At 42.6% G+C, this 12,634-nt stretch overlaps 1 protein-coding gene across 1 annotated transcript in view; it reads right to left on the reverse strand.

Annotated features, from left to right (window-relative positions):
- jeb (jelly belly) overlaps positions 1-11,912 on the reverse strand; it is a 38,904-nt gene extending 26,992 nt beyond the window's left edge. The window contains exon 1 of the mRNA XM_032436990.2: positions 8,503-11,912. Coding sequence (XP_032292881.1) covers positions 8,503-10,009 — 1,507 coding nt within the window. The 5' untranslated portion in view covers positions 10,010-11,912. The remainder of the gene's footprint in view (positions 1-8,502) is intronic.
- Positions 11,913-12,634: the final 722 nt, after the last annotated feature.

Here is a 12,634-nt window from a genome sequence, read left to right on the forward strand (position 1 = left end):
ATAAAAGAATATATGTTGAAAATGTTTTGACAGCATTGCCAATTGCAATGAACTTCTAATCTTAAAATTCAAATTGCCAAACCAGCTGAAAAGTCAGTCAATCGAATTGATTCAGACAAAATCAGATTTTATTTGAAAAACATAGAACGAGTTAAGCTGTCATATATAAAAGTGAAAACTTATCACAAATACAAATCATATGTGTATAAATATATTCCAAATTCTTTTTTAAATGCAGCATGGCAATTTCAAATCGAATTATGTCAATCAAAAATCTGTCTGTCAATTTATTGCAGCTGAAAATTGTGAAAATTGTAAATCGAAACAGAAATGCTGAAGCAGCATTTGATACAATTACAAATTAAACAGAATTCCACAACTTTTATTGAAAATCTCCCTCTTTATGTGAAATTACTATGGACCTAAACTGTTCTCCTTTTTGGCTATGCCAATCTGGCTTAAAGCTAAAAATGTCATCTGCAATTGAAACCTTTCGAACGGAAGGAAGTCACTTTAAGCCCGGGCACAAATTAGTGAGCACTGAAGCTGTGGCCAAAGTATGCTGGGACAAGTCATTTATCAGGCCATAAGTCAGACGGTTTAGAGCTTACTTTGCATGCCAATTACCAGGGGGCTGACACTCCCACCTCACCGCCCACTCAACCCACGCAGAGCGAAATGCTCAGCCAATAAATAACCCATTATTTATGTGTGTGTGTGTGTGTGTATTGGTTGTTGTTGTTGCTACTTGTGTAATATTTGCTCAGCAAAATATATGCAAAATTCATGCTACTTAGCTAATTTTACGCGCACTTTGCGCTAAAACAATGCCACCAAGACGCTGACTACCAAATTGGGTGGTGGAGCTGTGCCACATGATGAAGTGACTTGAACTCAGCCAAGTTGAAGCTAGCTCGCTCGCTCTCAATCTCTCACTCTCCCTTTCTCTCTCTCTTTTGCTGTCGTCGGGCAGTTCATTCATAAATTCCGCGTCAGCTCACAACTCATTAGGCACGACGTTGTGGCAACTACATACACACACACACAATCTCACACGTCTGTGGCCTAAAAGTGTGCTACGTGCTGTTGTTGTTGTTGTTGTTGTTGTTGTTGTTGTTGTTGTTGTTGTTGTTGTTGTTGTTGTTGTTGTTGTTGTTCTTGCTGTGGCCACCTCGCATTGCATCATCTTTTGAGGTGGTCGCCTCTGGATCTCTTGCAAGTATATCATAAGCAAAAGTCCTTGACGCTTCATTGACTAAAAAATTCTAGCACAAGCACACACACGCACACACAGCTAGCAAGAGAGCGACGTGCTTACTCATACACACACACACATACACGCACACACACAATTACTCAGCTACATTTATTTGCGTTGAGTTTTTGGATGACTAAGTGCCTTTGCGGCTGCTTGACTCGTTCTATATATCTATATCTACGACATATATATCTGCGCTTATATGCGCGTTGGTCTCTTGTGTCTTATTATACTAACACACACACACACACACACATACTCACTTGCACGCTAATTTGCTGGCCATTTATAGCATACTTAATTGACTTGATCATAAGCACAATTTGTCTGCCTCATCTATATTTATATAAACATGTGTGTGTCTATGGCTCATTCATTTGTTTTATCAACTTTCGCAATCCTTTGACAACAACAAACAGCACACAGAAAAAATCCCAGTCTCACACATTAAAAGCAAAACTAAGCAGCAATTGGACTGCTCACACACACAAACACACACACACACACACTCACAAATACACAAACATGTATAACGAGCTCATCTGCCACTTTAGTATATATCACTCGTTTTCCTAGACGCTTTTGCCTCTGTGACGCAAGCGCTGGCCGAAAAAGAAAGAAAAACAGTCGGGAAAAAAATTGGTAGCCAGCTTTGGGCTGCCTTTGGCTGCTGCTGCTGCTGCTGTCGTCAAACTGGCTGAATGGCACACCAACAGACACACACTAACACACAGAGAGACACTCTCCTACAATTGGCCTGCTCAATGGTTTGCCCCCACCCGCTCGTCTTCTCGCCCTGTGCTTACGCTAATGTAAATATTTTCTCTCGGCTTCGTTGTCGCCGTCGACGTCGCCATAATTATATATGCAAGCGGCCGGGCGCCTGTGTGTATGCTTTAAAATCTGTCAGGCGGATGCTGCCATTCTGATGATGTCATTGTTTATTGATTTGTGTGCATGTGTGTGTGTGTGTGTGCATGACTGAAAGTACCCTCTGCCTAATTTCTGCATGTCGTCTGTTTATTTTTGGCGCTGCGTTGACTCGTGAGGCTAATTTGCTGTTAGAGCAAAAAAAAAACCAAAAAGAAAATCATTTAAATAAATTGCAAAAATTGGCAGGCATACCCTATAAATTTATAAAACTTTTGCTTAGCTGATCTGCTTGAAATCTAAAAAAATATGATAACATTTATTTGGAAATACCTATATGCCAAATTGAAGCCTAATAAACAAATTCTTTTTTTAAATACTGTACTTAATAGCAACATAATTAATAATTAATAGATATCGTAAATACCCTACATATTTATGGAATTTAGAAAATAGAACTTACATAAGAATTTGATTTCAAATTTAGTTTACTAATCTTCGAGGCTGAGTCTGAGTAGTAACAACTATTAAATCAGAATATGTGTTCTCTTAGTTTTGCACCGTTTTCACTAGATCCACCAAGTATCAAGCCACTCTCAAGAGTATCTGTTAGTCGTGTCACTTGACACTTGTTCATTAACGAATTTGGTCGCCTAACGCGTAGCATCCTCATCCATCGCACACGCACACGCACACACACTCACACTCACACGTATTGTGGACGTGTGACGTGGGCGATGCCGTCGCTTACAGTTCATTTAGTTTCACCGAAATGCAAACGCCCCGCATTTGCTTATGCAAATTGAGTTGCGGCTAATTAGCTGTTGCTACAGCAAGGCAAAAAGTCGGCAGCACATGCCGCCACTGACAGGACACAATACAAGAGCAACACTAACAAATGGCCAAGAAAGTAGCATTGGGTTAACTGTGGCCAATGCGGCCTTGTCGCCAAAAGGAAGTCTCCAACCCAAAAAAAAAAAAAATAAAACTAAAAAGGAACCGCTTCATGTCCAACTACTGAGCAAATGTCAAATGTGTCCCTTTTTTTTGGGCAGCGCACACAACAACAGCCATAACAATCTGAATGGCCCTCAAAAAAAAAATAAGAAAAACATGTATTGAAATTAGAGGAAAAAATAATATACATTTTTGTAGGTCATGGGCCAGAAAAGGACATACCCAAAAATAAAATGCCTCACTATAAAATACATACGCAAATAATATAATAATATGTGAGTACATTTGAGCATTTTTTAGTACATTCGCAATTCAGTTTGGTTGAGCTGCATTATTGCATATAGTCCACTTTTAATTTATTTGATGGAAATTTTATTATACATTATATTTATGACCCTTTCTGTGACTTTTAAGGCATATTTTACAACGCGCTGAGACTATTTTACGGCATGAATGAGAAAATGTGGTCTGGTGCATGGACAGCAATTTCTTGTGCTATATCTTCGATTTCCATATTATATTTATATTCTCTCCTTCTTATGATAAGTTTAAGGCATGAAAATAACTATTGTTATATAATGATAGTATCTACGTTATAGTTGGTATTATAGATAGTATTAATCACATTAAAAGGTTGACTTTATTTTATATCTTTTCATGGCTCCTTCGTTTGCAAACAGCATTTATGACACACAATTTCTCCGCTTACTTAAAACAGCTTAACATTTCAATTATTTACCAAGAAAATATACATTTAAATATGCATGAAAATCTTGTTTGCATGATAAGCATAAGTATCAAGCGATTTATTTATTTATTTTTTTCTTTTAAATCTCATTTAATTTAAATCAGACGAAAGTCATCTGTCTGATCTTCTGAGTGAGTCAAGCGCATAAAATCCCCGACTTTGCATTTCAATGCCCGATTATTGAGAAATTCTCGGGATACACACAAACACGGACACACGGTCACAGTATACATGCTCAGTAACCTATCCCAATCAGAAGGCCTGCAGCCAACAGACAGCCTGTCGTCCCTGTGTTCTGGGCTCGTCAACGTCTTGAGAAATTTTCCACAGGGCGCAGACAGCGCGGCTGCAGCAGCCCACGCACATGACAGGACACCGCTGACGCAGCCCACCCTCGCAGACTGACATACACACGCACGCACGCACACAGCTAGAGAGAAAGAGAACTCCAATAACAGTTCCAACTAATTTGCGTAATATTTAACAGACAGCGAGCGGGCAGCGCTAAAACATTTGAAGAAGGCGCGTCCGCTGTGCCCCAGATGTGAAGTAGATATGCGCACAGTGGCCACTCGAAGTTGTTACTCGAATTACAAATTAAATCAACAAAAGTGAAAACCAAAGGCGTGCGCACGCTGCCCGCACAGCAAGGACATGTCAAACAGCGGCTATATAAATGAGTGTTGTGTCTGTGGCCTGTCCGGCGGAGGCAAAGGCAAAAGATAAGGCACAGGCGAAAGCGGAGGCGGGCACCGGCTGATGGTCGTCAGCAGGCACCCCCTGGGGTGTTGTTACTAAATTAGTGGGAAAAACACACACGCCGCACATACATCAAGGTTCGTATGTGAAAGTAAGTGGTGTAATGATATAAAAACGCGACCATCACATAAATGCCGCACAGTTTTCCATGGAAAAAAGGTTAATGCGACAATGAGGAAGCTGCCAGCGTTGCAAGCATTTTCCCACACACACGCACACACACACCCGCAGTGCATGGTCAACACAGGACACGCAAGCAGCGGGGCGACTTCTGCAGCTGAGTTCACACCGCAGCGACAGGCGTCGCTGGTCGCACTTTCCGCCGGGCAAATGACGCGCGTATTTATGTGTGTTTGTGTGTGTGTGTGTGTGTGTGTGCATGTGTGAATGTGTGAATGTGTGGGTGGCAACGTGTGTGTGTGTGTGTGTGTGTGTGTGTGTGCGATCAATTTCAATGTAAACACTTGAAATTACAATTGTAATTTTCCCAACTACTGCAAAGTGTGAAACAACAAAAGCTACGACTTCAGCGACCGATGACAGTTGATGACGTTATTGCATCGTCAATGGGGCACCGTACACATGTTGCTTGACATACACACACACACTCACGCACACGCTCTCCAATATATATTTAAATAAGCACAGTCCGCATGAAATGTGGGTCGGGCTGGGTGATGCCAAGGTTTTTCCTCGACGCCCCCGCCAAAGCCGCTATTGTGCGTGCACACAGAAGAAAATTTCCAATGAAAAGCGCCAGTGACAATTGGCAACAAGGAAAACAACAACAACAGCAAAAACAACAACAATAACAACAGCAATAAGAATTGCGCAAGTATGCGCATAAAATGAAAATTCATTGATTGTCTTATTGAATTTGCGTTTTCCCGTAACGAACCAAAAGTTTCCTTCGCCCTGCCTTTGACATAAGGAAAAACAATTTAAATAAAGTTTACAATCATTTTCTTTATTCGATCCGATGTAAGCAGATGAAAGAGAAAAGGTGCCTGGCCCATCCAAATGAGAGCAAGAGAGACAAGTATAGAGCGACCAACTGAGGGAGCCCTAATAACAGTTTCAATCAAATTTGATTGGCTAATAGACTTCAAGTACTTTGCATTTTAATTGCTTTAAATGGGCGGAAAATACATTTACTTCGACTAAATATTGAGTTAGCAGCGCATTCGAGAAAGCCATTGATATTATTTACACAAGCTAAACTGTATAGTTTTGCACTTCAATCATATTTGATTGACAAAGGGAAGCATAATTGTGTTCACTCCGGAATTATTGGAATTATTCCAGATATAGAATTAAATTAAATACAAACTGTGGATACACGATTGTTAAATCTGTATCAATATCTGCACGTAAAGAGCTTCAATTGAAGTGTTGACCAAAAATATGAATTGTTTTCTTTATCATTTTTATCAATTATCATTTTGAAGCACAACAAGTTTCTAACTCAGTCGCAAAATGCACAAGCGAACTAAAAGTATAAAAAATATAATTTACAAATAAATATATGAATTAAGAGTACAAAATTATTTGCAATAGTTAGTTGTGAATATTATACAAGAAGTTAAATGTAGCCGATTTGCATTAGCACGAAAAAGTCCTTTAAAAAAACTTCAATCAAATAGGAAATACTCTTAGCTTAATAGCTTTTATTATATTTTAGAGCACAACAATTTAATTAAAAGGATGCTCTTAGCGTTTAAGCGAAACGCTTTCTCAATTCATTATAAATACTTCTCCGTCCTTCGATAAATACGAAATTTCCAACAATTTTGCACGTTTTAATAAGGCCAATGACACGCCTACTCACGCAAGAGTGTTTGTGTGCCTGTGCCTGTGCTTGTGTGTGTGTGTGTGTGTGTGTGTGTGTGTGTGCACAATGGCATTCCATTTAGCTCATGGCCATAAAAATTATGTCATTAAACTTGAAAGTGATAATTAAAAATTAAAATTGATTACAATGCTCAGGCAGTGGGTGGAGCAAGGTAACCAGTTCAAAAATCCAGTTCCCATTGTCTTCGGCTGACATTCTGTATTCATGACGACCATCAAAACTTGTTGTAAAGTCATTTAGGAGAGGCGGCAACGCCAGCCAAGTGATTAACCGTAAGCGGATAGCGCAAATTTGCCAGTCCAAAGCAAAGTTACACAGTCAGCTGAACTGGGCGGCAATGGAAATTCGTGAAAATTGTTCGCAGACAATGCGACTAATTTGCTAAATGCAATGGCCAAAAAGTTGGACGTTTTCCCTAGCCTTACAAATATAGCCGAAATAGTTGTTGCCAATTAAAAGCGAATATTCGCTTTTATATATATATATATATATATTCGCGATTCGATCCACAAAAACTTTGTCCGTGCACGCCGCCCAGTTGTTGACAAATGATTTAGTGACAATCTATTAAATGATAGCTGATGCCTGATTGATGAGACGGCTGCCAAGGCTGTTGGCGCTGTTGGGGCTGCCGGTTCTGACCAGGCCAACCAGGCCAACCAGGCCGGCCGGGCTGATCGGGCTAAAAGGATTAAATTCCAAGCGACGCCAACGCATTGCAGTACTAGCTAAACTCGCACCACAGCGCACTACCAAGTCTTTGAACTATGAATTATGCAAGCGCCAGACAAGTGCTCTGGCTCTGTCCGAGTATACATATATATATATACTTCTATATATGTATGTAAATACCAATTCGAATGGAACGAGGGAAAAAAATACAACGATATAAATGTTGGAACAAAAATAGACAGTGCGCCAATGGAGCGATTAGCGACTGCCCTTGGGGGTTAATGGGGTGGGATCGACCCAAAATAAAAATAAGTCATAAAAACTAATAACTGAATCAAGTGAATTGTAACTGAAATACGTAAACACGTCAGGGGTTAAGCGCGCCTACCCCTAGAACAATTGACCAGACTGACAGGCGATGTATAAAATTAGCTATATAAAATTCTAGAGGGTTTGTATCGTTGGCACAGATAAGGTTTAATTAGGGAATGTGCTTGAAAATACAAAAGGTTATTAAGCCGGGCAACGATTCGAAGCTAAAATGGGAATATTTTATTTATGTATTCGGCTTTTTCTAATTAGACCATTTACAGTATATAACTGGTAAACAAAACATTAGAACTAATATAATGTGTGATATGACAGGTTCGTTTCTACGGACTCGCTCCTACGAGAGACATATGGAACGGCCCTATTAATAGAGGAATTCTTATAGGGTTGGGCATTTTGCTGGACTACAGAGCCATATTATTGTCTGGGAAGAAATTACTGCGATATTTAGCTGTAAATATCTGCAGAGTGCAGGACATTGATGGAACCGTTCAGCTAATTTTCGAATTAACTTCATTGTATTCTCTTTTTCATGACTGTCAAGGATAGGAAGTCTTTTGGCATGTGCTTAGTTTTTTTTTTTACATGACCTTGATCTGTGGTCTTTTTATAATTTAAAATTAGTAAAATAATAAGCAGGAATGAAAGTTTGAGGAAAAAAATGTTTATCAGATATGGGACATACTTGAGGGTAAACTTCTTCAAATCCAGTTTAGACTCTTGCTAGCAAGTGCTAATAAAAATTTTTAAAGTCTTCTCTATTTTTGGACTCCGTCGGAATTTGGAGTTTACATAAAGGATAAAGCCTAAGTACGAAATCGTTATCCGGCGGGCTATCAATAATTTTATACAATCTGTGCAAAATTGTGTGAAGAGTAGACCGGAAGGTGGAGCCGTATGAAGAAATCGGTATCCGGCGGAGTTTTAAAGTTAACAGAAATATGTTTCCCTTTCCTAAACATTTTATCAATGCATCGAACACACTTACCGAATATATTTATATATTATATGCATATTAATTGATTAAACATTTGAATATAGCATTTGGTGACTCACCGATTTGTGGCACATCGTATTGCCGCTGGCCGCGCGCTGTGCGCAGCATCAATTGGCTGGCAATGCTGTGGGAAACTGGCGGCGACGCATAGCCACCTAGTGCTCCAGCGGCGGCGCTGCCTGATCGCTTGTGATTGGGATGCATCAACGACTGATCCGATTCCTTCTTGTTCTGCTCCTGCTGCGACGACTGCTGTTGCGATGACGATGACGACGACGACGACGAGGACGAGGTCGACTGCTGTTGCTGCTGTGCATCATCAGTAGCTAATGCTAATGCTGGTGACTCGTGCGACTGTTTGTTCTGCTGCTGACTCGTTGCGTCGCCATTCTCGTTCTGGGTTGACTTTTCCAGCTTGGTGGCGCTGGCGCTGGCACTGCCGGAACGTGTGGCCGCCTTTAGATGCTTGCTGGCCGTGGCCTCCGAGTTGGCCAGTGCCAGTTTGCCGCGTTGCTGCTTGAAGTGTTGGCCAAAGATGTTGCGCTGGAGCATTGGTTGCGGCTGCCTGGGCGCCTGGGCGCGTTTCCTGGCCCACTTCTGTTGCATGCGTATGTTATAGTTGCCGGGAGTGTGTGCCTTCGGATTGGACTTGCCCTGCGCATCGCGCTGCTCCTGCTCAAGTAGCTGCTGTAGGGCATCGGGTGCGCTCAGTTCAAGCTGCTCTGCCGTGCGATAGGGATTCTCGGGCAGCGACTCCTCCTCTAAGCCATGATACTGATAGGCGTCTAGCTCTCGCAGCAACTCATCCTCGCCCAAATGCGGCTCGTCGGCGTTCGGCTCCAGCTCTGAGAAGTCATCAAAGTCGCCAAATCCATGCAGCGGCTCATAAAGGGTTTCGCCCTCCAGTTCACGCTCCGGCGGCTGCATCACACGTCCATAGTCGTATTTAACGGGACGCCTCCCAAACTCACGTTGCTGCTCGTAGTCCTCGTCGGCGGCCAGCGGTGGCGGCGGCTGCTTTTGCACGCTGCCAAACATAAAGCCGCGAGCTGCCTGCTGCAACAGAGCCGGATAGTCGCCCACGTCCAAACCCTCACTGGGCTGCATTTGAACGCGGCCCGCGATGATGGGCCGGCCATGGTGGCCAGCGGGCGCATCGGGACTCTCGGCCGTCTGCTTGGCCAGACCGAGAAGCATCAAGCGCTCGCGCTCCAGCTGCGCCATGTCCGCGATCTCCCTGTTCAAACGGCCCGTGGTCGCATCGAAAGCAGCCGCAGCTGCCGAACGATGTCCGTCCGAGCGATGTCCATGGCCATTGCTGCCCAGCCCGCCGCCTGGTGGCGCTCCGCCGCCCGCATGCTGATGCAACTGCTGCTGCTGCTGCGGCTGCCAAGCACCAGAGGCGCTCACCTGGCCGGCGCTCAACGCTGAGCCCAGGCCCGAGCCTGACCCCGAGCTGGAGCCAGTGCCCGCCTGCTTCTCGCTGTTGCCGCTCAAATGCAGCGCATAGAGGCCGCCATTGATGAGCAGCACGCAGACCAGAGTCTGGGCGAGCGAGAAGAACATTTTCGTTTTGTTGCTTTGGCGCACTTTATCAATTAAACGGCTTATGTTGGCGATGTGTGTGTGCGTGTGTGTGGGTGTCAAAGAGAGCCAAAGATTGGGCAAGGGGGGAGAGAGCGTGCGAGTGAGTTATTTTGTTTTTGTCACTTGCAGTGTTTGCTTTGGTTGTTTGTGTGTTGCGTGCTTAGCGCTTGTAAGTCTTCATGCTCGCTGCTCAACACTGTGCGCTATAGCGCTTTGCACTGCACAACACTGGCCGCAAAGGTTTTTTCCTTTTCTTTCAGTCAGCGCGCGCGTTACTTATACGCCGCCGCTAGCTGTGAAGTTGCCTTTAGACAAAATCAATAATCAATTGTCTACTTGTCCAACTGAAGTGTCTGGCCTGTTGTTTGTTGAACTTTGTTGGCCTTTGTCGAGGGAGTTGCTGACAGACGAAAGACACACAGGCTTAGGCACACTAGTTGCTGCCTATATATGCACACACATGTACGTATATATGTAAGTATATATTCAGATATATATATATATATATGAAATCTCTGCCGTCGGCACTATACCGTACTTTACCGTTACTCTTGTCACGCGTCGCGTTTCTCTTCAGTTTCTCTTCAGGCACGGAAGTCGCTTGCGGCTGCCTAAAAATGTTGCCCTGACCGCTTGCTGTGTTTATAGCTTCCCGTTAGTTGGTCCTTTTATATCTCTCACGCTTGCCAAATTGGATGTTTCATATGCTCAACTATATGGGAGGCAGAAATTTGAACGCACGGCACTTGGGTTATCGTTTTGTTTCTAACAGTTTGACTTTGAATCAGTATTTGCAATATTCTTTTCGCTGTGTGGCTGTTTTTGTTCACTGTGTGTTTTAATAAAAATGCAAAGAAAAATTTGTATGGTGTATAATATTTGTATACTTTTGTTTTTATGGTTATAACAATATTTTTGTTGTTATTGTTGTATATATATTTTAAATTTTATTTTATTTATTTGTTTTTTTTTTTTTTTTTTTTTGTTGAAGGAACTTGTTAGCACTTTTTTGCTTAGCGCTCAGCTGCGGCACTTTTGTTTTAGTTTCATAGACTTAATTTTTGTTGTATTTGTTTCACAAATTTTACACGACTTTTGCTTTGCTGTAGTTTATTATTTTGGTTTGTTGAAAATTTTTCGAAAATTTTTAAGAAATATTTGTTAATATATTTTTTGTTGTAGGGGGGAAATAGGTTTGCACTTTAAAAACATGTATTTTTTTCACGAATTTCACTTGATTGCTTGTTTGTTGTTGTTGTTGTTATTATTCTTTATGTTTTTCTTGTATTTGTGTGTGGAGTCTTTTATTTGATGTGAAAACTTTTTCTAGTGTGTCTCTTCAGTGTTCCGCACATATGAACCGACGAGCAAGGACTCGTCGTATCGTCTCAGCAGGTTTTGCCTGTTTGTCTGCCTTTTGCTTGGCCGCTTGATGCGGTCGCTGCCTCTGCCGCTGCCTCAGTCGCTGTCGCTGCTGTCGCTGCTGCTGCTGCTGCTGCTGTTGTTGCCGTCACGGACTACGACGTCGGCGCTGCTCTCCTCAAGGCGTTTCGTATTTCCACTTTATAGATGTTCATACAAGCCGCCGCCTGTGCCTATGTGTGTGTGCTAGCGCGCGTGTGTGTGTGTGTGTGTTTGTGTGTGTGTGTGAGTCGTTTCTGGTCGTAGTCGTCGTGCGAGGTTCGTTGTGCATTCGTTTCGGGCAATGCTGCTCGTTGTTGCTGTTGTCGCCCGTGCCTCGAATTTCACTTGTCCTGGCCGCTGGCTGCTGCGTCTGCTACTGCTTCTGGCTGTTGCTGCTGCTTTTTCTTTCTGTGCGTGTACTCAGTCAACGGGCAACGAGCACGAAACGACATATACGTTTGTTCGCTCAATACTGAGCAGGCCGCACGCTCAACCACTTGTTTTCAAGCCAAAGCCATTGCTGAAGCTGTAGCCGAATCCGGAGCCGAAACCGCAACCGAAAGCTTTGCCAGAGCCGAAGTCTCAGCAGACCAGCAGCCAGTGCGCTGCGTCATGTGTAGAGTTTCTGCCAATTTGCGAGCGAAAACGACAGCAAAAGACAAACAGCAAAAGCGAAAAAAGAGAGAGAGAGAGAGAGAGTGAGAGTGAGAGGGAGAGAGTGAGAGAAAGAGTGCACGACAACGGATAGCTTTACGCTCGAATTGCGCTCATTGTGCCGGCATCGCCTGTATGATGTCCTTTTCACCCTCGTAGGGGCAGCAACTTGTTCGAATTTTCGCACTTGGCTAGCCCGTAATGTTAATAGGATTTTCCTATTAGCAGCAGCGATTTGACCACTTCCTCTTCTTCTTCTTATTCTTCCATTGTCAGCTGTCCCTTGAAAAGATTGTGGCTTAGTTTGATAATTGATTTAATTTGGTTTCGTAAATTCGGTTAAACCCGCAGTTCAGATTTTTACCTAGAAAATTTTGCTGAGTAGGCACATATTAAGGGAAAGTCCTGTTAGTTAAATATAATAAGTAGTAGGTAACATATAAATATTTCATGACTGTATAAAGGAATTGTAAAATACAGAGCAGCTATGGAAATGGACAACCACAAAAGTATGAATATTAATTGGGAGCAAAATATGTTTTTTGT

This window comes from Drosophila virilis, chromosome 5, assembly GCF_030788295.1.
Source record: "Drosophila virilis strain 15010-1051.87 chromosome 5, Dvir_AGI_RSII-ME, whole genome shotgun sequence".
Classification (NCBI taxonomy): Eukaryota; Metazoa; Arthropoda; class Insecta; order Diptera; family Drosophilidae; genus Drosophila; species Drosophila virilis.